The sequence below is a fragment of the Diabrotica virgifera genome, chromosome 8 (genome assembly GCF_917563875.1).
Source record: "Diabrotica virgifera virgifera chromosome 8, PGI_DIABVI_V3a".
Taxonomy (NCBI): Eukaryota; Metazoa; Arthropoda; class Insecta; order Coleoptera; family Chrysomelidae; genus Diabrotica; species Diabrotica virgifera.
In genome coordinates this window covers 163,084,545-163,111,344 of record NC_065450.1, presented here as the reverse complement: position 1 = coordinate 163,111,344, position 26,800 = coordinate 163,084,545, and the positions used below count along the sequence as shown (strand labels likewise).

Genomic DNA, 26,800 nt, shown 5'->3' with positions numbered 1-26,800 from the left:
GATGTTCTCATTATCTCTCTGGACAATTTCTTTTGCTAGCAGCAAGTATTTTTTTACTACATATATCATTTGTATATAGCTTTTGAATATACTACTATACAGGTTTATTATTTATTAAGAAATACGACTTATTTAGTTTCCATCTCGACCATCATTCTCGATTTCTGTTCTCATGGATTTGACAGGTTATTATGTGCACATAAAAGGATTAAATGGAAATTATAAAGAGAAGAAGTAATATTCAGATTTTTAATACATACAACTCAATCGTTATAAAAACTAAGACAAAGTAGTATTAAACTTTATTAAACTCAAATATTAATAACAGGTATGTAACAAACAATCCTGAATGAATGTTACACAATACATAATCCTATTACTATCACAAAAAAAATTAAACATGCTTCGATATAATAAAAAATAAACCAATCACACTTGAAAAATTGCCTCAAAAAATTGTACAAAGAAATTTAAACTGTAAAGAAAAGTTGAAAATGCTATTTAACATTAAATTAATTATGTCAAAATAACAGCTTTCAGTGTGTGAACGGTAAATAAAAATGTTAAAGACACCGAGAATTCACTGTTGCTGAGTCAGTAACTGTGAGAACTAATCTGGCCTTGAAATGAACAAAAAATCTTCATGAGGTTTTCACCACACTGAAACAAAAAACAATATATTATTAAATTATAATTAATTAGAAGATATGTAAAAGCAATTAAGATAAAAATATGTAATCAATTAGACTATTTTGGTATAAGATACAAATAAATAATTCAAATTTGTAGAAAACTATTTATATGCCTAATATAGTCTAGTCGCAACATAGGGGGTCCCGTGGGAAATTCTAGCTCGCCGTGATTTCATGGTGGTATTATAGGTTTTTTGGGTCGTTGAATCCAATGGAAGTGGTCTGAAAGCCCAAAAATTGCCCGTTTAATTGTTATTAACAAATTATGGCAAAATTAGGTATTTTCCAGATATTATTAGAAGCCCTGTACAGAAATTGATAGTGTTAAGGTCTTCTCTGGTGTATTTTTGGTCGCTGAATCGAATGCGACTAATCGCGATTACTCAAATATGTTTTTATTTTGTTAACAAAATAATTGCTTATTCGCAGAAAAGGTCGAAATAATGCGCTATCTACAACAAGTGTGTAGTCTTTTTCGTAGTATTTTTAAACGCTAAATCGATTGCCACTAGTCGTGATAGCTTAAACCACGTTCCGACTTTTTTATTAATAAATTATTGCAAAAATAACCGTTTATAGTACGTGTACTCACGGTTTTTGCTGTCAATTTTAAAAAACCGATTGGATTGACATGAAATTTGGCATACACACAGCTAACATGTCAAAGAAAAAAAAGTGATATTGTGCGAAAGTGTGCTTTTACCCTATGGGTGCGTTTCACCCCTTCTCGGTGGTGAAAAAGATACCTTTAAAATAAGTCCAGAAATGGATAAACTGACTAATTCTAAGCAACTTTTGATCTATAGAGTTTTTTCACAAGTCAATACTTTTTGAGTTATTTGCGAGTGAATATGTTCATTTTTCAACAAAAAAAAAACACATTTTTAGACGGTTTTTCGCAAATAACTCAAAAAGTAAGTATTTAACAAAAAAATATTCATGGTAAAAATATAGCATATAACAAAATGAAAAAATGGCGTATGTATGAGGTTTTTAGACCCAGTACAAGCAGAGTTATAGCTAATAAAAAATAGTTTCATATTCGTCCAATTCCAAATCGAATATGTCAACGTGAAATAACCAAAAAATGAAGCAATTTTTGGAGATAATTTAAAAAACTTTTTTAAAGTTTGAAAAAAAAAAAGCTTTATTTTTGTTTTTCAAAAAAGGTTCTAGCATCAGAAGTAAGAAAGTTACGCTCATAATAAAATTGGTCCCTTTTTGTGGTCAAAAATCGGGAAAATCACCTCCTAATAAGCATCTCAAATGAAATTAATCGTTACCGCTTCACAAGTTCCTTTACTCGTGTATGTATTGTTTATATTATCTGTAAGTTTCGTCGGTTCAAAGTGCTTATTTTTGAAAGAGCTGTAGTTTAAAGGGCTTGAACGAGTCACTATTCACGAGTGTATGCAAATTTAGAAACACCAGATCTTTATCAATTTTTGTCTCACAGAAAAATAAAAAATCCAGAGTATTCAGAAAAGCAAAGCCTACAATTTTTACTGTTTCGAGTTTTTTGGGTTGTCTAACAATTTTTAAATTATTTGAAAAAAAAAACATTTTTTCAATATTAAAAAAAATTTACTTGAAAATCAAATTTTTTCAAAAATAAGCACTTTCAATCGATGAAACTTACAGATCATATAACACAACAAAAGTAAAACAACTTGTGAAGCGGTAACGATTACTTTCATTTGAGATGCTAATTAGGGGGCGATTTTCCTGATTTTTGTTTACTAAAAGGGACCATCTTTATTTTGAGCGTAACTTGCTCATTTTTGATACTAGAGACTTTTTAAAAATCAAAAATACAGCTTTTTTCAAAAACGTTGAAAAAGTTTTCCTCAAAACGTGTTTAATTTTTTGGTTATTTTATGTTGAAATATTTGATATGGAATTTGACGAATATGAACCTGTTGTTCATTAGCTACAACTCCGCTTCTAATGGGCCTAGAGACCTCACACATACCTACACCATTTATTTCACTTTTTTATAGTCTATCTATTGGTTTAGATATTTTGTTTTGAAAAATACTTACTTCTATCTGCGAAAAACCGTCTAAAAACGTGGTTTTCTTGTTGAAAAATTTCGAGTTATTTACTCGCAAATAACTCGAAATATATTGACTTAGTGAAAAACTCTATAGAACAAACAACGTTGCTTAGAATTCAGTTTATCCACTTCCGGACTTATTTTAAAGGTATCTGTTTTCACCCCTCGGAAGGGGTGAAACTCACCCCCAGTTTAAAAGCACACATCGGCACAATATCACTCGTTTTCTTAGACATGTCTATGCCACATTTCATGTCAATCCAAGATGTTTTTTTTTTAATTTAGAGCAAAGACCCTGAGTACTAGTACACGTGCCAAAAACAGGTATTTTTGCAATAATTTATTAATAACAAAGTCGGAACGTGGTTTAAGCTATAACGACCAGTGGCAATCGATTTAGCGTATAAAAATACTACGAAAAAGACTAAAAACTTGTAGATCGCTTATTATTTCGACCTTTTCTGCGAATAAACAATTATTTTGTTATTAACAAAATATTTTGAGTAATCGTGACTAGTCTCATTCGATTCAGCGACCAAAAACACACCAGAGAAGACCTTAACACTATCAATCTATTTACAGGGCTTCTAATAATACCTTGAAAATACCTAATTTTACCATAATTTGTTAATAACAATTAAACGGACAATATTAGGACAACCAGACCACTTCCATTGGATTCACCGACCCAAAAACCTATAATACCACCATTAAATCAAGACGAGCTAGAATTTCCCACGGGACCACTTATGTTGCGAATAGACTAACAAGCTTGAATATTATGTACAGGTACTGGCAATGTCCTTTTTGTAAATCCTTTATACGGTTATTATTTTAAATTTATTTGTCCAAGACGTAAATGCTGAAAAATTGCAACTGAGGAAGTCACTACCGCAGATAACCAACAAACTATTTTATCCAGGTATTAAAAATTTCAGAAAATCTTCAACAAAAGGAAGAATACGGCATTTGCAAAAAAATTACAGAAGCGGATCACATCCAATGAAAGAAGCACCAAACATTGAGCTCAGAATCGCCTAGATTGACACCCAGAAGCCTGTCATACAGTTCTACTAGAAATACACTTGCGATTATAAAAAGCGGGTCACTCGATGAATTATTCAAGTTAGATGTCTCGAATTTTCTAAACCTGTTGTCCGATTTGAGTGATTTTTTTAGTATTTTATAGCCTTATTCTTTAACAATATCACTATAATAATATTGTTGCTAGACAGGTAAATTGTCATTGTATACCGGGTTTATCACTCATAGTGTGTTTATTCCTCAAAGCTCGGAACAGCATGTGGAATGTTTTAGCATCGATAAAATATTGAAATTAAAACTCGATTGTAGCCTTAGGCTTTCTTAACATTTTCTTTTTTGCTTTATTGGTTGATGTTGGATAATAATAAAAAGTTAGGCGCGTTAACAACTAACCATGTTCTTCATCAATACAGGGTGTTTCTAAATAAACGCGACAAACTTTAAGGGGTAATTCTGCATGAAAAAATAATGACCGTTTATTTTATAAACGTATGGCTGCAAATTATTCGGTTTCGAGATACGGGATGTTGAATTTTTTCTTACAAACTGACGATTTATTTATTGCTCCAAAACCGCTTCCGATATGCAAATGAAATTTGGTAGGTGTTAAGAGGTAGTTATGGCGCATTTCATATTCATATAGAATTTCATATTCACCATTGGCGTGCATACGGGATGTATCTAAAATGTTTATACCCGTATGCACGCCAATGGTGAATATATAATTATTAATTGTATGTCAAAAAATGCACAATGACTGCCTCTTAAAACCTACCAAATTTTATTTGCATATCTCTACGGGTTTTAGAGCAATAAATAAATAATCAGTTTGTAAGAAAAACTTCAACATCCCGTATCTCGGAAACGAGGCATTTGCATTTATAAAGCAAACTGACATTATTTTTTCACCCCTTAAAGTTTGTCGCACTTATTTAGAAACACCCTGTATTGATGAAGAACATGGCTAGTTATTAACGTGCCTAACTTTTTTATTGTCCAACATAAACAAATAAATCAAAAAAGAAAATGTTAAGAAAGCCTAAGGCTACAATCGAGTTTTAATTTCAATATTTTATCTATGCTAAAACATTCCACAGGGTGTTCCGAACTTTGAGGAATGAACACTACGATTGTTACACCCGGTATACAATGACAATTTACCTGTCTAGCAACAATATTATTATAGTGATATTGTTAAAGAATAAGGCTATAAAATACTAAAAAAATCACTCAAATCGGACAAGTTTAGAAAATTCGAGACATCTAACTTGAATAATTCATCGAGTGACCCGCTTTTTATGATCGCAAGTGTAATAGCAGATGTAGGTCTCTAAGTACTCGATTTCTTATAACTGACCACAGAAAAGAAAGGGATATTCTAGAATCTGAAGTTGCACATTTAAGGGAACAACTAGCGATTAGTACAAATGAAATAAAAAAGTTGAGAGAACAGGTGTCAATGGCAGCTAATCTGGAAAGCTCAACGTAGGTGGCGCTCTTGTAGTTGGAGGTCACCTAAACTTACGTCAACACTTCAAATCGATCTATTTCTAAGTAAATATTGCATATTTGTTTCGCTGTGTGAATTAAACTTAAGAGTATAAAATCCCTCAATGTTGTGCTGTGCATTTGTGCTCATCGAGGACATCAGGACACAGGTTTCCCAAAGATATTCTGATGAGAAAAAAGTGGATTGTAGCAATAAAAAGGGATAAATATGTACAGGGAAAAATATATGACAATAAATGCAAGTACCTATCTGCAATAAAAAATTTGTTGAAACAGATTACGTATTGCCCCTAGATTCGACTGTAAAAAATAGAATACTTCACTATAAAATTCAGATCAAAATTTATTTTAAACGCACGGATTAAGATATGCAATTTTATATACATTCACACTGTTGCCACATCTACAATCACATTTTATGAAGTGAAAATATAAAAAAAATTATATTTGAAATAATATAGAAAAATGTGAAATAATAATTTGAAATAATTCTCAAGTTTTCAATATTTTTTGGTGACTAAAACAAGTTAATAACTGAAAATTTAAGTGACATATTATCTTTAAAATATGCTTTAAAATGACTAAAACATAACCTGATCAAACCTAACCTAATCAAAAATAATATAAACAAGTTAATAACTGAAAATTAAAGTGACCTAGAAAGTGTCCTTTCCTAAACAATGCTAGTACCATTCAAATATTCTTTAATGACTAAAACATAACCTGATCAAACCTAACCCTAATTTTTTTTAATTTCACCTTAAATTTAAGGTCGCTTTTCACCTAGACAAACACCCAAATAATTATACTTAATTAAATTAACACATTATATATTTCTATAAGAAATTATAATTTTTTTAAATAAGGCAACATTGCAGAATTAACGGCGCTCAACCCATGCTTAAACCAAATATACCCCAAATGCGCAACTGTCATGGCGGCCATATTTTGAAAATATCAAATTTTTAAATGAGATAAATACAAAAATTAATGCTGAGCGCACTTACTTGAGAATTTTAAATTGATGAAAAAGTAAGGCAGATATCATATGCACACTAGACTCGTGGGGGGAGTGAGTCAATACCAAATAAATACCCTCAGATCTATACCCTCCGAGCTATAGAAATAAAACATTGAGACGATGATTAATATAGTTTATCATGCGATAAGAGCTTCCTTTTTTCCAGTAACCCTCGCATTCCTTCTCCTCAATTCGTTTTCAACGCACAAACAGCCCAAGATCTGTATTTTCGGCCATCATTTATTATTTGTTAAATCGTAATCAAAAACACCATATACAAACTTCACGAATTGTCAAAACGCTGACCTCCAACTACACTAGCGCCGCCAAGCGGGATCAAATGCGTACATAGCTGCCATTGTGCAGAATGTATTAAACGAATAAACAAGAATTCCAAGATGGTTTGAACGAATTACAGGTTCAAAACCAGTGTAAGCTTGAAGAAAAGATAATGTAAGCTTGAAGAAAAGATAATGTAAGCTTGAAGAAAAAGAGAATGTAATCAAAGAAGTCTCCAGATGACCACAGTTAAACAAGAAGATCATGATCAAACTTCCCTGGAAAACCTTAAAGAGTAAAATGAAGACTTAAGTAGGTGACAGACACACAGACAGATTTTAAAGATCGCTGACTTACTCGACTCGATAACCGTGACACACGGCAAGCGTACTCCACTGCATTGCGATGTCGTCAAGGGACGACCTGCACAAAAATAACAATTATTCAAAAACAAAAAGATAAAATGACCTTGCTTTACTCTAATGTAACTACTGAGCAATATTTGATTAGGTTTACTCAAAAACAAATAATCAAAAATAATTTAGGATAGTTTTTTAAGTTTTCTCAAAACTTATAAAATGTAACTTGTCCTTTCAACAATAAACGATTCAATTACTTATAGGCAATTTGCGTGATTAGCAAAAATATAGGCGTAGCTTAACGCAATAAAATGACGGCTCGCGGCTCGAAGCAGTGATACACGTACGAGCTACGAGCAAGACTTCAAAGCGGTTGGATCAACAACGAACTTACTCGGCAAACTTAAAGTACACGTACCTACTCGCGTCCCTTTAAGTAGTTAACGACTTAAATACGAGAATGGCTTAAAATGGAGTAAGATCTATTTGGCAGGAAATAACCAAATACAGTGGAACTATAAAGATGTACTGGGCTCACTGGGAATATTTGATCTTTTTAATGGTCTATTATATCCGATTTAGGAAAGTCCCGATGGAGTAAGTACATTTCAACAATTGATACTGTCAAAATCACATATTAAAGGTATATTAAAGGAGTCGAAAGAACACATGCCAGAATTCGACATATGACTTTACTGAATCAATTAATCCTGACATGCAGAAGATTGAAATGTCCTGAAGTCGTGGTAAAATGGCACAATATCTTTCTGGAGAGCTATTGAACAACTTGCAGTGGATATTCTCGATCCACTTCTGATGAGAGAGAGAGAGAGAAAACCAGTACTTAACCCTCGTAAGGCGGTGCGGGGTGCAATTCCACCCCAAATCTCGTTTTTTTTATTTTTATCCATTTAACCCATTATTTATTTTATTCCACCCATTACAGCATTTAAAATCTGCGTTTACGTTTTTTTTTGGAAAAAATGAGTGTAGAGTGCAAATGGTGAAAATTTCATATTATCCTAAATTGGGCATTTCTGTTGTTCCACCTGGAGCTACAGAGCTACGGGACAAGATCGGTGTTACTTATGTCAGAGAAAAAAGACCGTAAGTCCCGGCATAACTGTATTTTGTGTAAAAACTTTGTGTTGCTTACTCTGTAAAAAATTTCATGTGTTTGTCTTGCAACGATAATTATTTTTTTTAGACAAGAAATAATTACCTTGTTTGTAAAATTATGTCTCATAGTATAATATACAAGTTCTAATTATCTTTCAAATCAATTTCCCCAACGTTTACATATAAAAAATGGATATACGGATGGGGTGCAATTGCACCCCGCACCGTTGTTTACGTAACAATCTAAGCACCGCCTTACGAGGGTTAATGGTCGCAATGGATTCTGCACTCTTTCATAATCAAGAAGCAACTACAGCAGCAGAAGCATTCATAACACACATCGTATCAAGAGGATGAAATTTACAATCAGAATGATGGCAAGAGTGAATGAAAATCCTAACTTACCTTTCAATGTCCGTCACTGATAAATAAAAAATATTGAGATACTTTAATTCCTCTATTAAGCGCCTAGTTATTCTACACCGATAATGTTCAATGGAAGAAAAATGAAGCTACAGTTTGTCAAACGTAGGAAAGAGTTTAAAAGTCTCACAATCGCCATAACGCCTGGCGATTGTAAGATGTTCAAACTGTTTCCTATGTTTGACAAACTATACCTACCTCAAGATCTTATTTTTGGAAGATTGCCTTTCTACAAAGAAGCATTCATCCCTGACATATTATCTCGAAAATTTTAAATAAAAACCAGAAAAAGTCTATGAATTGTCTTGTATGAGTATAAAGCTTCAAAGTGACCAGGCCAAGGCCACGCTCCACATGCCTGCTACTGGGGCAACTTTCAAAAGAGGTAACCCAGTATGTTTATACAGTGAGCAAGTAAAGGTTGGAATAAATTAATTTTCTCGAGAATGGACGATTTTGGAAAAAAAAATCCCGAAACAGGTCAATTTTTAAATTACGACTTTTTGGCATATATAATATAATATTAGTGGCATCACCCATTTGGGCGTGATGACGTCATCGATGATTTTTTTAAATGAGAATAAGGGTCGTGTGATAGCTCGTTTGAAAGGTAATTCAATTCCCTATTCAGTAGTATAAACATTAACATAATTATAATTAAAAAGAAGAACATATGTAATTTATTTAATAGGGAACTTGCATAAATTTTTAAATTCGAAAAAAATGTTATAAATCACAACACAACATAATTTAAAACATGTATCAAAGATGAAAAAGTTTTGTTTGTCTTTCGTTTGACCCCTAAAGACGATTAAAAATTCAAATTAAAACAGGTGGTCCAAAACGCTTCGTGACGTCACTTGGTTTTACATTTACATTTTTTCAATAAAGTAAACAGAATTTTAAATTAGATGTTATAAACGTCAGTAGAAAATACATTTATGTGACGGTACAAGTGTTTTTGACCGTTTGAACTATTCATAGAAAAATTCGTACTTTTACAAAATGGTTTTATTTTCAATAGTAAACCTTCGTTCCTTTCCTTCAAAAACAGTATAAAACTACAATTTTAACAAACTGGTATATATTATTACAATGACATACGATAAATGTCATTAGAATATAAATATTTTTGACTTATTCCACGACGATGAGCTTGCCAAATACCCAAGTAGGTGGAGGCCAATAAACTAAAGAAGGAGAAGAATATACCTAAATATAAGGTTGTGTCTAGGTATACGTTACCGTGTACGCAAATAAAAAAGTTAGTGTCAGTGATTTCTTATTTTTTATTTGTTTAGCGTTTGTTTTTAAATTAACTACGGAGTGTGGACAATTATTTAGTTCTTTTAATGAGTTTAAGAACATTTTAAAACAGTACGAAAAAGATAAGAGACTATAAATTAATATATATTTTTTTTAGTTATAAAAGAAATAGCATGTATTACCGTAAAAGATTAAAATAAAAAGAAGACCTAAAGCTTTCACAATAATAATTAACTTGTTCTGAAGCTATTATCCTTGTGGCATTTTTGTAATCAACTATTCTAAATGGGAACTAAGCCACAATTTAACCAAAAAATGATTTTATTAACGTTTCGACGTCTAAATCGGACGTCGTTGTCAAAATACAAAATATTATTAAATTAAACAAAAATGGTGTTTCTTAGTAAAAAGCTTTTTCTAATAATTTATCTAATCTGACTAATTTTTGTATTTTCACAATGACATCCGATTTGGACGTCGAAACGTTAATAAAATCATTTTTTTAGTAAAATTGTGGCTTATTTCCCATTTAGAATAGTTGATTATAATAATTAACTTATGTATAAAAATTATTTTAGCAATATTTTGTACGTGTCATATCAACTAAATACATATATTTATTTTGCTAACCTAAATATATACTTTTATATATACATTGATTTATTACAATTAAGTTTGAAACATCTAAATAGTTCTGCTTCCCTTCCCTTAACAAGTATTTTTCTATCAAACAAACACTAAACATATCAAAATAGCATGTACCAAAATATACAGTCACTGCGCACGTTAAATAATGAAGTCACTGGCTTGATCAAGTTTAATTCACGTGTACCTAACTTTTTTATTTGCGTACACGTTAGAGTGTACCTAGACACAGCGAAATATAACCATAATAATAACTAATGTAAAACTATGTGACGTCACGGGTCGTATGAACTATTTTATACCGCAGAAGACTTTAAATATGTATTTCTAAGTTATTACGAGTTTTTAAAGCGTGAAATTTTGGAAATCTCATTTTTAAACAAAACTGAACATTATTATGTAACAAAAAAAAAATGTGCAAGTTCCCTATTCAGAATACATTTTACTGCTCTCAGAAAACAGAAAAAATGTTCACTTAAAAAAAATTATTGCTTTTCGCTTAAATTAAATGCTCAAATTGTCAAGAGGCAGGTGGGTGGCCGCTTTAATATTGAATTTGCAAAAAACCATATTTTTTATTTGTCCAATAAAAATTTTTTCCTGTTCTCTGGTAGCAGTAAAATGTATTTTGAATTAAATAAATTACACAGATTCTTCTTTTTATGTCAATAAATTTAATTAAAAAAAAATTTTTGGACACCCTGTATAAATAATTATGTTAATGTTTATATTACTGAATAGAGAATTGAATTACCTTTCAAATGAGCTATGACACCACCCCTAGTCTCATTTAAAAAAATCATCGATGACGTCATCACGCCCAAATGGGTGACGTTACTAGTATGAATATGATAATATATTATGCCAAAAAGTCGTAATTTAAAAATAAAAATCGACCTGTTTCGGGATTTTTTCCAAAATTGTCCATTCTCGAGAAAATGAATTTATTCCAATCTTTACGGGCTCACTGTATAATCCCAAACGTAAGAAAGGACTTTGTCCGAAGCTTCAATGAAACTGGGAGGGCCTGTACATCAACCTGTAGATAATAAACGATTCAACCTATTAGTTCCAGTTTTCAGCTAGAAGTAAACACAAGGCAGTTCATATCAAGAGTTTGCCTCCATAGCATGGAACTGTTGGTTTCAGTCACTCCCTGATAGACCAGTTATTCAAGGCGAATAATATAAATGAAGGAGCAGTGTCCCGACAATACTGTAAGATTTATTCCATATAGAAAAAGTCTCTTGACGGAAAAGAAGTACAGTAAAACCTCCGTTAACCGAAATAATTGGGGGAGAAGCCGTTTCGGATAACCAGAATTTCGGTTAAAAATAAGAAAAATAAGTTTTCTTATTCTTCTTGTATCAAATAACATAGAATTCGTGGTCAAAGTTGGCAAACGCATTTTTGTATATTATTTAGTTGTGTATTAAAGTTATGTTTACGATGTTGACAAATTAACATCGAATTGTTTCCGTTTTGCGATAAAAATTTACTTTTTTGACGAAATTATTGAAACTGTCAGGCGTTTCGGTTAAACCAGTGATTCCCAACCGGGGGCAAATGCCCCCCTGAGGGCGATTTGAAATTTTCAGGGGGGCGATAGAGCAAAGGGGGTCATATGGGGGGGGCAATAGAGAAAAGGGGGCGATTAGCATCCGGGAAACGAGAAATTGGTAATTGAGAAAAAATACAATACTTTTGATTGGATATCCATAGGATAATAAAAAGTAAATATATGTAGGTATACCAATGTAGGTAATAATAATACAAACATCTCGTCTAGTAACAGAGTGCTATTAATCATGATACAATTTAATTATATAGGTAAGTAATACATTATAATAAATTCTGCATTTTCCTTCGATCAAACTTTCGTATTGTGCAAACATCTGCACAAAAGAGAAAGAGATATATAAGTGGGATAAGAATGATGAAAGTAGGTACCGACTCTGCTGATCAGACTCGAACAAAAAGCGAACGGCCAAAATAGATTGGTCGTCTTGTCATAGATGCAATAAATAAAATTAAATCAAACCAAAGAATGATCGAATATTTCGTACACTTTGTGAAGAAAATGATGAGATATTTAATATATTACTACTACATACGGAAGTCCGCTGGCTTTCTAAAGGTAATTTATATAAGTGGGATAAGAATGATGAAAGTAGGTACCGACTCTGCTGATCAGACTCGAACAAAAAGCGAACGGCCAAAATAGATTGGTCGTCTTGTCATAGATGCAGTAAATAAAATTAAATCAAACCAAAGAATGATCGAATATTTCGTACACTTTGTGAAGAAAATGATGAGATATTTAATATATTACTACTACATACGGAAGTCCGCTGGCTTTCTAAAGGTAATTACTTACGGCAGCTCTTCAGTCTCATGGATATTGTTATATTTAATTGGGGGGGGGGGGGGGCGACTAGTGTTCACAACTGGTGAAACCTGTCTAAAGGGGGCGATCATGGGAAAAAGGTTGGGAACCACTGGGTTAAACGATGTTTCGGTTAACGGAGGTTTTTACTGTATTAAAAATCTAGAATTTTTGAGATATCAAAGTCTCAAAATGTCTTGAAAAGTCTGGGACATCCTGGCAAAATACCCAGGTAGATGGAGGCCATTAAACTAAAGAAGTCTTGATTGTCATAAAAAGTATATAAACACAGAAAGTTGACACTTCGAGAACAGTATGGTGTATTCCACAAATATACGACTGTTTTGGATTATCGCGACAACGAATACTTTAGTGTGCAACATAAGAAGTACGAAAGTATTTTGCTATAATAATTACTCCAATAAACAAGAATATAATTTTCAATTTACTTTCGTTCTTCATATTTTGCACAGTAAAATATTCGTTGTCGCGATAATCCAAGAGAGTCGTATATTCGTGGAATGGAGTATAGTACCTAATTGAGTTTTTGAAGAGAAATGTCAAAATTGTCTCTTATTTCAATGATAATTGAATCGGTGAGAAGAGAACGCGGACATGTTTATAAATAGGCATTTTTGACATTTCGACAGAAATCCATTGTAAGTATGAAGACTCACCATTTTGTAGAGCGCACTAACAAGCATTGTTAGTACGAAGATATGTCTGGTTTCTCTACAAAACAGTGCATCTTCATACTTATAATGGATTTCCGCTTTCTCTTCTCACAGATTCAATTAATGTAAATTGTTTTTTGAGTAATACACTTAAATTTTCTTTCTACGAATTTTATTTAATTGAGAATGAGGTATACAAATCAAAATAAGTTAGCAGTCGTCATGAATTTGCTAAGCAATTGGTTGCCGTGTAACAATGTAGAAGTGTCATTCATGAAGTGCAACGGATTTAGACAAGGTATTTTATAAATACATTTATAATTTTATTTATGAAAGTGGTGACAATAACACTGTCATACTAGAAATACGGATTTACATTTGAATCATATCATATCGCACGTTCTGAAGAAAAGTGTAGTAAATTAAATTTTTTTCTATCTTCACTTTTCTACAGGAATGGATAATATAATATCTAAAGCACTATCCCCTAAGAAAACTTTAATAATTTAAGTTAGATCGTTATTGCCTAGATGGCACAATAATCTCTATTCCTCTAAACAGGTACATCAGCATTTTCCTATCAAAAGTGTAACAGAATTCTAAGAACGGGATCCTAGAACGGGATCCTACAACATTCACAAGAAATAATACGAGGAAAATATCAATACCATATATAAAAGGACTATCCGAGAAACTTAAAACAATAGGAAATAAATTCAACATTTCAACAACATTCAAAACAACAAACACATTGAGATCTATTCTATCTAAAACTAAACCTAACAATGATCAAGAAAGAACAAAGAATTGCATTTATAAAATACCTTGTGAATGCGAACAATTTTATTTAGGTGAGACATCAAGACCATTAGACGTTAGAATAAGTGAACATCAATCTTATATTAAAAATAGAGAATTTGATAGATCTCAAATATGTCAACACGCATGGGATAATGAACATAGAGTTCAGTGGAGAGATTCAAGTATAGTCCTGAAAGAATCAGATAGTAAAAAGAGAAAAATCAAAGAAGCGGCTCTAATTCTACTAAATGAAACCAATTGTGTCGCAAATTCCTCGGTAGAATGCAGTAGGATGTGGTTGCCCATACTGAAAGAGGAAGTCAAAAGAAAGAAAATACCAAGATTAGTAAGTCAATAACATCGAGCTGGTACATATTTTATATTTTAGTATTACTTATATATCTAGTATTATTAATATTATTTATAATTTAAACATGTTACAAGTCAGAATTTGGTATTATTTTTTGAGAGTAAATTAAATGTAAGACCAAATACTTACGATGTCGGGATAGTATCACAGGGTTTTTTTCCTGGTTTTCCCTTGTGATTTACTATGAAGTCTCTAACGCGAGAATTTTACTGTCGTTGCATTTGGTTGTCTTTTTAAAGACAGATCACATGCTATAATTTTTTTGTGACGGATATTCTTGAGTTGGGGTTGATTTCATGTAATCGAATGGACTATCTTTCAGTAAGTCGTCCCAGGAACGCAACTCATAAATATTGGCAATATCATTTTAAAGTCTTCTACTTTAAAATGTATAATATATGTCTAAATTGCCAATATAAATGAGTCAGATTAAATAAATTATTAGAAGAATTTTTTTGCTTAGCAACAACATTTTTGTTTATTTAGTAATATTTTGTATTTTGACAACGGCACCCGATTTGGGCGTCGAAACGTTAATAAAATTATTTTTTTCATTTTAATTGTGGCTTATTTCCCATATAAATAATTAATCATAAAAGTGTAACAATTGTAATTATTACTGTTTAATTTAAAAGTGTTGTAAACTCGAGTTTCACGTTCTCCCGGTAAAAGTGTAACATTTTGAGTTGCTACTCTTATTATCGGAATATTTACCATAATTTCTACTTTACTTCCGCCGAAAAGTGTAATATTTTTTAGTTATTGCTGTTTAGTTTGGAAGACTTTTGTTTCGTGTTTTCTGAGTAAGAGAATATAATATCTAAAGCATTATCCCCTAAGAAAACTTAATAATTTAAGTTAGATCGTTACTGCCTAGATCGCGCAATAATCTCTATTCCTCGGAACAGGTACATCAGCATTTTCCTATCAAAAGTGTAATAATTGTAATTATTACTCTTTAATTTAAAAGTGTTGTAAACTCGAGTTTCACGTTCTCCCGGTAAAAGTGTAACATTTCGAGTTGCTACTCTTATTATCGGAATATTTACCATAATTTCTACTTTACTTCCGCCGAAAAGTGTAATATTTTTTAGTTATTGCTGTTTAGTTTGGAAGAGTTTAGACTTTTGTTTCGTGTTTTTCGAGTAAGAGATTTTTCGAAGAAAACTGTAACATACCAAATTTTTTTTAAATCACTCATTATCTCAAAAACAGTTCTGTTTCACAAAATATTTAGGCAGATTAAGGAATTATTTAATCTTTATTTGACGCTATTTGCAAATATATAAATTATTCATTTCTGGTTCTTCTATTAGCATTTTAAAATTGACAAAAATTGTTTTTACTCTCCTGAAAAATTTTTATTTTGATTTATTACACTTTTCCTAGGAACGTGCGATATACAAGGTGTCCCAAAAGTAGTGGAACGGTTGAATATTTCGCGAACTAAACATCGGATCGAAAAACTGAAAAATGTATCTTCAATAATTTTCAAAAATCTATCCAATGACACCAAACACCAACCCCCACTACACCCCCTGGAGGTGGGGTGGGGGGTAACTTTAAAATCTCAAATGGAAACCCCCAGTTTTTCTTGCAGGTTTTAATTCGTTACGTAATAGTAAGCAACTTTTATTCAAGAAATTTTTTCGAACTGTGGATAGATGGCGCTATAATTGGAAAAAACGATTTATCCATATACTATAGGTAAATTATAGAAACGGTCAAATATCTCACGAAATACACTTCCAAATGAGAAACTAAAAATCAGATTTTTAATATTTTTCGAAAACCTTTCGAATAACACCAAACGTGACCCTCCAACCCAACCCCTGGAGGTGGGGTGAGGGGTAACTTTAAAATTTTAAATAGCAACCCACACTTTTTATTATAGATTCGGATCCGTCATTAAAAATTAAGCAACATTTATTCGAAACATTTTTTAGAATTGTTAATAGATGGCGCTTTAATTGGAAAAATACGATTTATTAGCGCCATCTATCAGAAATTTTAAAAAATGTTTCGAATAAATGTTGCTTAATTTTTTATGACGAATCCGAATCTGCAATAAAAAGTGGGGGTTGCTATTTAAGATTTTAAAGTTACTCCCCACCCCACCTCCAGGGGGTGGGTTGGAGGGTCATGTTTGTGTTATTCCATAGGTTTTCAAAAAAGAGTTTTTTTAGTTTCTCATTAGTCTGTTTTTTAGTTTCTCATTTGGAAGTGTACTTCGTGAGATATTAGACCGTTTCTAGAATTTACCTATGGTATCAAGATAAATCGTTTTTCCCAATTATAGCGCCATCTATCCACAGTTCGAAAAAATGTATAATTAAAAGTTGCCTACTTTTACGTAACAAATCCAAATTTGCAAGAAAAACTGGGGGGTTTCCATTTGAGATTTTAAAGTTACCTCCCACCCCACCTCCAGGGGGTGTAGTCGGGATTGGTGTTTGGTGTAATTGGATAGATTTTTGAAAATGATTGAACACGTATTTTTTAGTTTTTCGATCCGATGTTTAGTTCGCGAAATATTTGACTGTTCCACTACTTTTGGGACACCCTATATGTACAATGCTATTAATCAGAAATACTTACTGCTTCAAGGCACTCATTGAGCCTCCACCGGCTTCTCTTCCTTGGGTGAAGTGACTTCTGGCCCGTCTTGTGCAGGTTGTTCAGATTCGCTTCGAGGAGAAGAATCGTCGCTGGCGGTTGGATTGTCGTTTGCAGTCGAGTTTGTTTTTGGGTTCTTGCTCTGTGAATTGTTTTTGTTCCTCACGAATTTTGGCCGCCGACCATACGGATAACGTTGGGGGCTAGGTTTAGGTTTTGGCTGAATTGCTTTCTTTTCAGGATCAAAGAAACGATCTAAGATATCCAACAGCTCTTCCAGATCTTTATCCTTCGCATTTGCTACCTAGAATAAACATATTTACTAATAAGAAACGTGAAACAATTACGAGGTATATCTTGTTCACTTTTTTAAAATGCGTAATCAAATATTTAATTCTTATGTTGTGCTCTATAGGCCAGGGTAATAAGACAAAAATATACCCTGTTCGTGACACTTCAGCAGCCAGCGTACTGAAACGTTTTTTCGACAGGTAATACCTATAGGAACAAATTTTAACTATTTTCTGCGTAGGATCTGGCGGCCATTTTTATTTATAAACAATTAACTGTCAAAAAATGGCATTTCTCCCTTTTTTTTTCAAATCAACGGAAAACAGTGAAGCTTATGATTTTTTTAGTACAAATATCTTCGAGATTATGGAAAAAGCTTTAAAATGACGTATTACAAAGTTTGATATACTTATTTATTGTTAATATAATTGCGAAAAAAGGTCGGAATTGCAAAAAAAATATTTTCTCAATAACTGTTATAAAAATTAGTGTACAGCTTTGAAATTTTTGTCAAATAAATGAGGGTTCTTTGGTGCTTAATATGTGATAAAAATTTCAAAGCGATTCATTCAATTGTTTAAATTTTATTCAAATTGTTTATCCCAGAGAACATTTTTTTGCAATAACATAAGTCAGAAAAAAAAATGACCTTAGAACCATTCCACAGGTGTCAAATGAAAGAGCATGAGCTACATTTTCAACATGGTTTAAAAAAGTAAATAAAAAATGCATTTATAAGTAATAAATAATTATGCAAAAGTATCGTCAATTTTTCTTTACAAACTTTTTGAATAACTTTTTCCAAAAAAATTAACTTTTTTACCCTGTTTTAAGTGCACAACTACATACCAAGTAATGTTATCTATATCATAATTGATAAAAAATTGTAATAAATATGTATAATTTCTTATATTAACAAAATAACAAGTTTATAAGGAAAGATTTACGATACTTTTGCATAATTATTTATTACTAATAAATGCATTTTTTATTCACTTTTTTTAAACCAAGTTGAAAATATAGCTCATGCTCTTTCATCCGACACCTGTGGAATGGTTCTAACGTCATTTTCTTCTGACTTATGTTATTGCGAAAAAAATTCTTTCTGGGATAAACAATTTGAATAAAATTTAAACAATCGAATGAATCGCTTTGAAATTTATATCACATATTAAGCACCAAAGAACCATTATTTGACAAAAATTTCAAAGCTGTACACTAATTTTTACAACAGTTATTGCGAAAATAATTTTTTTTGCAATTCCGACCTTTTTTCGCAATTATATTAACAATAAATGAGTATAACAAACTTTGTAATACGTCATTTTAAAGCTTTTTCCATAATCTCGAAGATATTTGTACTAAAAAAACCATAAGTTTCCCTGTTTTCCATTGATTTGAAAAAAAAAAGTGAAAAATGCCATTTTTGACACTTAATTGTTTATAAATAAAAATGGCCGCCAGATCCTACGCAGGAAACAGTTACAATTTGCTCTTATAGGTATTACCTGTCGAAAAAACGCTTCAGTACCCTGGCTGTTCAAGTGTCATGGAAGAAACCTTATTACCCTGGACTACTATAGCGTATGAGATTAATGTGATTCAGTGTACGGAGAATAGGGCCACTGCAAACTAAATGAGAATTTGTTGACAACTTTGCGCTCTAAACAGCAATGACTGTCAAAGGTAGTATTAGGCAGGTACTTGTAGAGGATTATCGCTATTAACTGCTGTGAAATGGCTGAATGACTATAGTCCAAACAAAAAATAATGTGTGTGTACTTTGTACGCACGTAAGAAGTTATACTTCTATTATATTTTATAATTTCAACGAAATAAATATACTGAACAGTTACAATACAAAAAATTAACAATAATTACCAAAAATTAACCAAAACTTAACAATGCCAAATATTAAAAAAAAAAGAAAAAAGTATGAATCATCCGGGATTTGAACCCGCAATCTCGCGATTTCTCGATCTCTGGTCCAATTCTCTACCAACCAGGCCATCGAGGCGCATGTCACTGACGTTTCAGATATACACAATTATTACAAATCACGGTGACAAGTGAAATATAAAAATAAATGTTTTATTATTTTCCGCCCAAGGAAGGCAAATCCAAAGACACATAATTATAATAAATAATACATTTACTAAAAAACACTAATATATTATTTTAACGGCTTATTTTCGCTGATACATAATTTGAAAGATTAGCAACTAAACGTCATACTGTCTGTGTGCGCATGCGCGCAGATTTATGAAAAATTTTACTCTCAATCTAGCCTAAAGAAGTATAACTTCAAAAAACTGCTGTGAAATACTAAAGGAGGATTTATTTATGATAATATTCACAGAATGGCAAATCTGCTTGCAATATACACCCATACTGATTCTAACGTTTGAAACGGAGAATAGAGATATAAGCCTCAATATTTTTCATATAGAACATTTGGTGTACTTTTGTCGAGCAAGCAAGTAACTATCTCAGCTAAGATACCATAAAAAGAACAAGAAAAAGAGTTTTGGCGTTCAGATTAAACTTTTGTTTTGTTTAAGTCATTTAGTTCATTTGATACTGGTGAGAAACTGCAAAAACCTCAACAACCCGGCAAAAGACAATAAAGTGTCTTTAATGTGGGTGCTGGGTCATGAAGGGGTGCATAGGAATGAACGAGCAGATCTGTTGAAAAAACAAGGCTCGGGAGAGATCTTTGTAGGCCTAGAACCTTTCTGTGGCATCACTAAAGATGATATGAAAAACGAGGTTCAGAAGTGGCTAACTATTTAGATGGGAAATAAGCCACAATTAAAGTGAAAAAATAATTTTATTAACGTTTCGACGCCCAAATCGGGTGTCGTTGTCAAAATACAAAATACTACTAAATTAAACAAAAGTGTTGTTTCTAAGTAAAAAAATTCTTCTAATAATTTATTTAATCTGACTCATTTATATTGGCAATTCAGACGTATATTATACGTTTTAAAGTAGAAGACTTTAATGATATCGCCAATATTTATGAGTTGCGTTCCTGGGACGACTTTATTAAAAGATAGTTCATTCGATTACATGAAATTAATCCCAACTCAAGAATATCCGTCACAAAAAAATCATAGCATGTGATCTGTCTTTAAAAAGACAAAAAATGCAACGATGACAGTAAAATTCTCGCGTTAGAGATTCCATAGTAAATCACGTATTATAAACATAACCTTAATATTAATTTTTCTTCTTATAATTTGTTTTGGACTATGGCCTTGACAATTACCCAGCAACCAGATTAATATAATTGGCCAATATAATTAAAAGTGCGAAAAATGTTGCCAAGCTATGAAACCAGGTGTCGCTTTTATGAACTTGCACGGTCCCAATTGCATCATCCATACGATCGGCTATAAGGACGATGTCATCTGCGAATTTCAAATCATTAAACCTTAATAAACGAGAGATTAAAATGGTAACTGAAATGGTGACTGGACATTGCCGTTTAAGAAACCACATATACAAACTATGTAAGGTGAATGAACCATGGTGCAGAAAGTGCGAAATGAAAGAAGAGCTGCCATACACATACTATGCCATTGCAATGTGCTATGTAATGTGAGTCGAGTCAGAAACTCACTGGTCAATTGAGGTTTGAACCAAAAGAGATCCTAAGATTACTAATAGGACTTTCAGAGTTTAAGAGTAAAACAAAACAAGGTATGGTACAAAGGCCTTACAACCAAGAAGAGCCTTTTCATAGTATTGAATGTTTTACTTAGTTTGGTTTCTATTTTACCAAAAACTGTATTATTTGAATACCACTTCTGGGTTGATCTTATTAACGAAGATTTTATTTTCATGTTCTGCATTTTACTCCATAGCTCCTCAGTATATATCATATGTGTTACATATCTACTTCCTCCTTGTCTCTTTTTGATTAGTATTTTCATTGTAAATAGGTTGTCTATTGTTCATTTTCAGGTTGTGAAGCTGCAATGTTGGAGTTGTTTTGTGCAGATACCATCTATCAGTTTATAGTTAAATTGTGGCTTATTTACCATTTAGAATAGTTAATTGCAAAAATGCCACAAAGAAATAGCTTCAGAAAAACATCATCTATAAGATTTTTCACCATTCATCGGTAAAGTTGTTTCCGACATTATTTCATGTTCCTTTCTTGTATATCGTTGTTATACAGGTATGTATTGCGTTATTCTTGCGGAGTTTCTGCTCGATTCAGATTTGAAAAAGTATTTAAATATTTCCACCAATTAGTCCTGTCGCCAGGGGGTACAACGGCCTCCTTAATTCAGATGGACTTACCCAAGTTTTTTTTATGTATTTTGACCAGTAGAACACGAATTTTTTGGGTAACAGTTGATCCGGATGTCGAGAAGATTGTTATAAACAAAGAACTTGAGGAATTACATAGCAGCGATTTTTCGCAAAACAAAACATTTTTTTGTATTTTTTGGGTGAATCTCAGCAAAAAATGATCTTACAAGTTTTTTCGTACGACGCATAGTTTTCGAGATAAACGCGGTTGAACTTTCAAAAAATCGAAAAAGTGCAATTTTTGAACCGGAATAACTTTTGATTAAAAAATAAAATAGCAATTCTGCTTACTGCATTTGAAAGTTCAAGTCAATCGGTTTTGATTATTTGCATTGCTAAAAATTAAGTTTTTATTTGTTAAAAAAAGCTATAAACACATAGTGTTTCCCGGGCCCAATGCATGCGTTTTAATGGACGTAATATACGTAGAAATTCTGTATGCGCGCCTACTCGTTCGATTTCAAATTAGAAATGCATTGAAAACATCATTCAATCACTATGTGTTTATAGCTTTGTTTAACAAAAAAAAAAATAATTTTTAGCAATGAAAATAATCAAAACCGATAGAATTTTACTTGGACTTTCAAATGCGGTAAGCAGAATTGCTATTTTATTTTTCAATCAAAAGTTATTCGGGTTCAAAAATTGCAATTTTTCGATTTTTTGAAAGTTCAACCGCGTTTATATCGAAAACTATGCATCCTACGAAAAAACTTGTAAAATAAATTTTGGCTTAGAATGACCCAAAGAATACAAAAACATGTTTTGTTTTGCGAAAAATCGCTGTTATGTGATTCCTCAAGTTCTTTGTTTATAACAATCTTATCGACATCCGGATCGACTGTTACCCAAAAAATTCGTGTTTTACGGGTAAAAATACATAAAGAAAACTTGGGTAAGTCCATCTGAATTAAGGAGGCCGTTGTACCCCTACTGGCGACAGGACTAAATTTAGTACAGCCATATTTAACACTTTCAGGACGGCTGACCGATATATCAGCGAGAAAGAAAATTGCCACACAGACAACTGATCGATATATGTGCCACCAAGTTTACCCGTCTTCAAAGACCAGTGCATGATTAATCAGCCAAAATTTTAAAATGAAATTGGCAGGTAGACGACTGGCGGATATATCGTGAGTTGCTAATTTTCCACACAGATGAGTGTCGTTTATATCAGTCACCGACCGATATATGTGACCCTCGGCTTAGAGAGAAAGATGAGCACGCAGCATATAGATTACTTGAAATTTCCGGTCGCCCCGTGTTTTTTTAGTAGTAATTAAATTGCAGTAGTAATTTCAGATATGAATATCAAGTGAAAAACCCCAGAAACACGTCAGCGGATATATCCAGAAGGAAAAGCATTTTCCTTCATTTGTTACAGTAACCGAAAGGACAAAAACTGCCCCCAGCAGATGTATTGTGTGTTCGCATACAAAAGAAACAAAAAAAACGCAAGGTATCGAGATACATAATGTGTAAAGAATGTGATGTAGGTTTGTGTGTAGTTCCATGCTTCCAAGACATACCATACTACAGAAAATTTAAAAAAAAATGCACTTTTCTACCAAGAAATAAAAAAACTTTTTTTAACGTTGTTCAATAAAAGCTATACAGTGATGAGCGCGCTAATAACCGGCAAAATAGCGCAAAAGATGGAAAACATATTAAATTGCGAGATAAAAAGAAATACAACTAGTAGAGTTGTTAAATTTAGCGATAGTAACATATAAGTTGACATTATATTGATTGTTTCCCACCTTAGACGTAGAGGAGTATGTCAACTAAAACTGTCACTGTGACAGTGTCACAGTGACATTTCTCGACGACAATGACAGTGACATTTCTCAAACTCGTCCGATGTGTCTAAAGGTGGGAAACAATCAATATGTCAATCTATAAGTTACTATCGCTAAATTTAACACCTCCACTAGGTTCATCTCTTTATCTCACAACTTAATATGTTTTCCATCTTTTGCGTTATTTTGCCGGTTATTAGTGCGCTCATCACTGTATATATAAAACATTCCTTACATTAAAAAGTATGTATGTTTTTATTTAATAAACAGTTATTAAGCATGTGTTAATTTTTTTATTCTGACCGATATAGTATGTGCCATCCGTCCACAACGCAAGCTAAAAACTGCCGTCTGTGGCATTGCAAGCGCAAATAGGTGCCGTCCTGAAAGGGTTAATAAGCTCAGGTTTAATGATTCCTGGACCTGGTGCTTGTCTAAGCTTAAATGATAATTATATTAAATGATAATATAAAGTACACTTTATTTTTAGTGGCGTTTTCATAGATTTTTGTTACAACACAAAGTAAATAAGCCAACACTAATGTAAGGGCACAATATTTTAAAATCGACAAAACTGATGGGCTTCTTTACGTGCCATCTCCGCGACGAAGTTTGGCAATCATCTTTGCTATTCTAACTTTTGACACTACAGCCTGAAAGAGTTTAGTTGAGCTGCATCCAAACCATTCTCTGAGATTTCTCAGCCAGGACTGATGGGTAAGAATGTACAAATACAAAATGTTTTTTCAATATTTATCAGAACTTTGGAATGTAGTCTAATTTAAAAGATTTAATGTATAAACCATCTTGGAATTTGTGTAAAATATTCTAATTACCTCACTCTTAATAACTTTTTCCAAACCATCCTTGGCGTCAGAATCATAAGCGATTTTAAGTTTGTCATAATTAATGTTGTTCTCTGCCAAAAGTCTCCTTAAATGGCTCGCGTGCTGCCTCTCAGTTCGACTGGCCCGTAACAGTGCTCCAAACACTGGCCGGAATGTATTTTGTCTTTCTAATAATACCTGTAAGAAAATATATATTAGTATATTATAGGTAAATTATAATATAATATATAGGTTTAGGTTAACACATTTAATGCCACGCGAGTTGTATTTAACTCGCGCCTTGTTTGGCCCAGGCGCTCAGCGAGTTAAATATAATTCTATAATTCACATTAACATTGAGATTCTGCACGTGGAACCTGAAGGCACAAACAAAAAATTTTAGTGTGACGGTTAATGTGTTAAATACATAGTAACGAAGAGACCTATATCAGCACAAAGCAAAAACCAAATCATTTGGACAAGATCGAAGATTTCATGGACCGTTGATGAATGGTGTAATCATATTCAGTGATGAATATGATGAAATTATGATTTTATTATTAATGATATTGTTGATCTCGTTCTTTAATTCAATAAGCTAGGTTGTTAAGAGGAACGTTTTCAATAAATTTTTGTTCATTCGAAAATTTTTAGTTGTTAGGGTTCTCTTGAAACTGCAAACCAGCATAATATATGCGTACAGAGAACAAGAAAAAGATAAAGAAGAGGCGAATCGTGTACCTATATTTAGGTAATTTATGATAAAATTTTGATACAAATTATTTCATTTCGAGGATTATTGGTGACTGATACTGTTATCTACAATTAAATATTATTATGAATAATCAATAGACTGATAAACATTGTACAAGTGGGATTATCATAAATTAATTTTTTAGTGATACAGTTGTTTATTATTGATCTAAACCAACATTTATACCGGCGACATGTCAACTCAGCTTTTTGATAAAAATACATTAGTTAGTAATTAATCAAAGTTTGTAACATTTTAATGAAAATTGCAACATTATCCAACTAATAATGTAAATATAAATATGCTAGTATTTTGATAACTAATTTTACTACACAGATAAGTTAAATTTATTTTTAACATGTTTTTATTGACATGATATTATAAAGTAAGATACAACTTAAAACTATATCAATAAACATAATTGTCAAGGATTTCGTAAATATGAAACAATGGTTATAAGTAAACAACAGATATGAGAGAATAATCAGGTACATTTGCCAGTGCGATAGCTTTAATTGTATTGAAAGAATCTCGATTACAGTCGGAAAAATGAAAGAATACCCATGAACAATCACATCAATCACTTATTTTGTATTTGCTGTCTTTTTCTATAAATATCAAATGTTTGTTATAAATATCAAATGTTTGTTATAGAAAAAGACAGCAAATACAAAATAAGTGATTGATGTGATCGTTCATGGGTATTGTTTCATTCTTCCGACTGTAAAAGCGGGGTTGGCAGTTAACCAACTGGTAATTTTTTAAGAAAAAAGAATGTGTGTACTTTGTACGCACGTAAGAAGTTATACTTCTATTATTATGATTTCAACGAAATTAATATACTTAACAGGTTATTTGTATTTTATTTAAATATTAAACTAACTTTCTTTACCTACCACTTTTAAAATCTTTTTATTAAAACGATACCAAAAATATAAATAAAAAGAATATGAATCGTCCGGGATTTGAACCCGGGACCTCTTGATCTCCGGTGACACGCTCTACCACTGAGCTATATCCCTTTTACTTTGACAGGTTATAAGATTTCTCATACATACTGACCAAGTGAAGTATACAAAAATACTTTAAATATACTTACTACATATTATTATAAAATATCTTATTTCCAAGGAAGACAAATCCAAAGACACAAAAATTATAATAAATAATACATTTACTAAAAACACTAATATATCCTTTTATATGATATAATATGACTTATTTGCGCTCACAGCGCTGATACATACATATCTTGAAAGATTAGCAACGAAATACATACTGTCTGTGTGCGCATGCGCCCGGTATTATAAAATTTCACTCTCGATCGTAAAGAAGTATAACTTCAAAAAAACCTGGTTTTTTATTGAGCCTCCAAACTGGTGTTTTTATTTAATGTTTTTAATACAGCTGCCGCAAATGAAGAAAATTAGGATAAATAAATTCTGTTTTTTTTGTTATATTAATTTTGTGTGTATAAATAAAAATTAAAGTTGTCTTAATAATTTTTTTCATTGTTTAGTACTATTAGTTTATAAAACAATTT

At 32.0% G+C, this 26,800-nt stretch overlaps 1 protein-coding gene across 3 annotated transcripts in view; it reads right to left on the bottom strand.

The window, feature by feature from the left end:
* Window positions 1–287: 287 nt before the first annotated feature.
* Window positions 288–26,800, bottom strand: part of LOC126889805 (maternal protein exuperantia) — a 44,829-nt gene continuing 18,316 nt past the window's right edge. For all 3 annotated transcript variants that reach the window (XM_050658451.1, XM_050658448.1, XM_050658450.1), the window contains exons 4-6: window positions 24,513–24,701; window positions 17,243–17,564; window positions 288–660 (exon numbers count right to left, since the gene is read on the bottom strand). In XM_050658451.1, coding sequence (XP_050514408.1) covers window positions 17,256–17,564; window positions 24,513–24,701 — 498 coding nt within the window. In that variant the 3' untranslated portion in view covers window positions 288–660; window positions 17,243–17,255. The remainder of the gene's footprint in view (window positions 661–17,242; window positions 17,565–24,512; window positions 24,702–26,800) is intronic.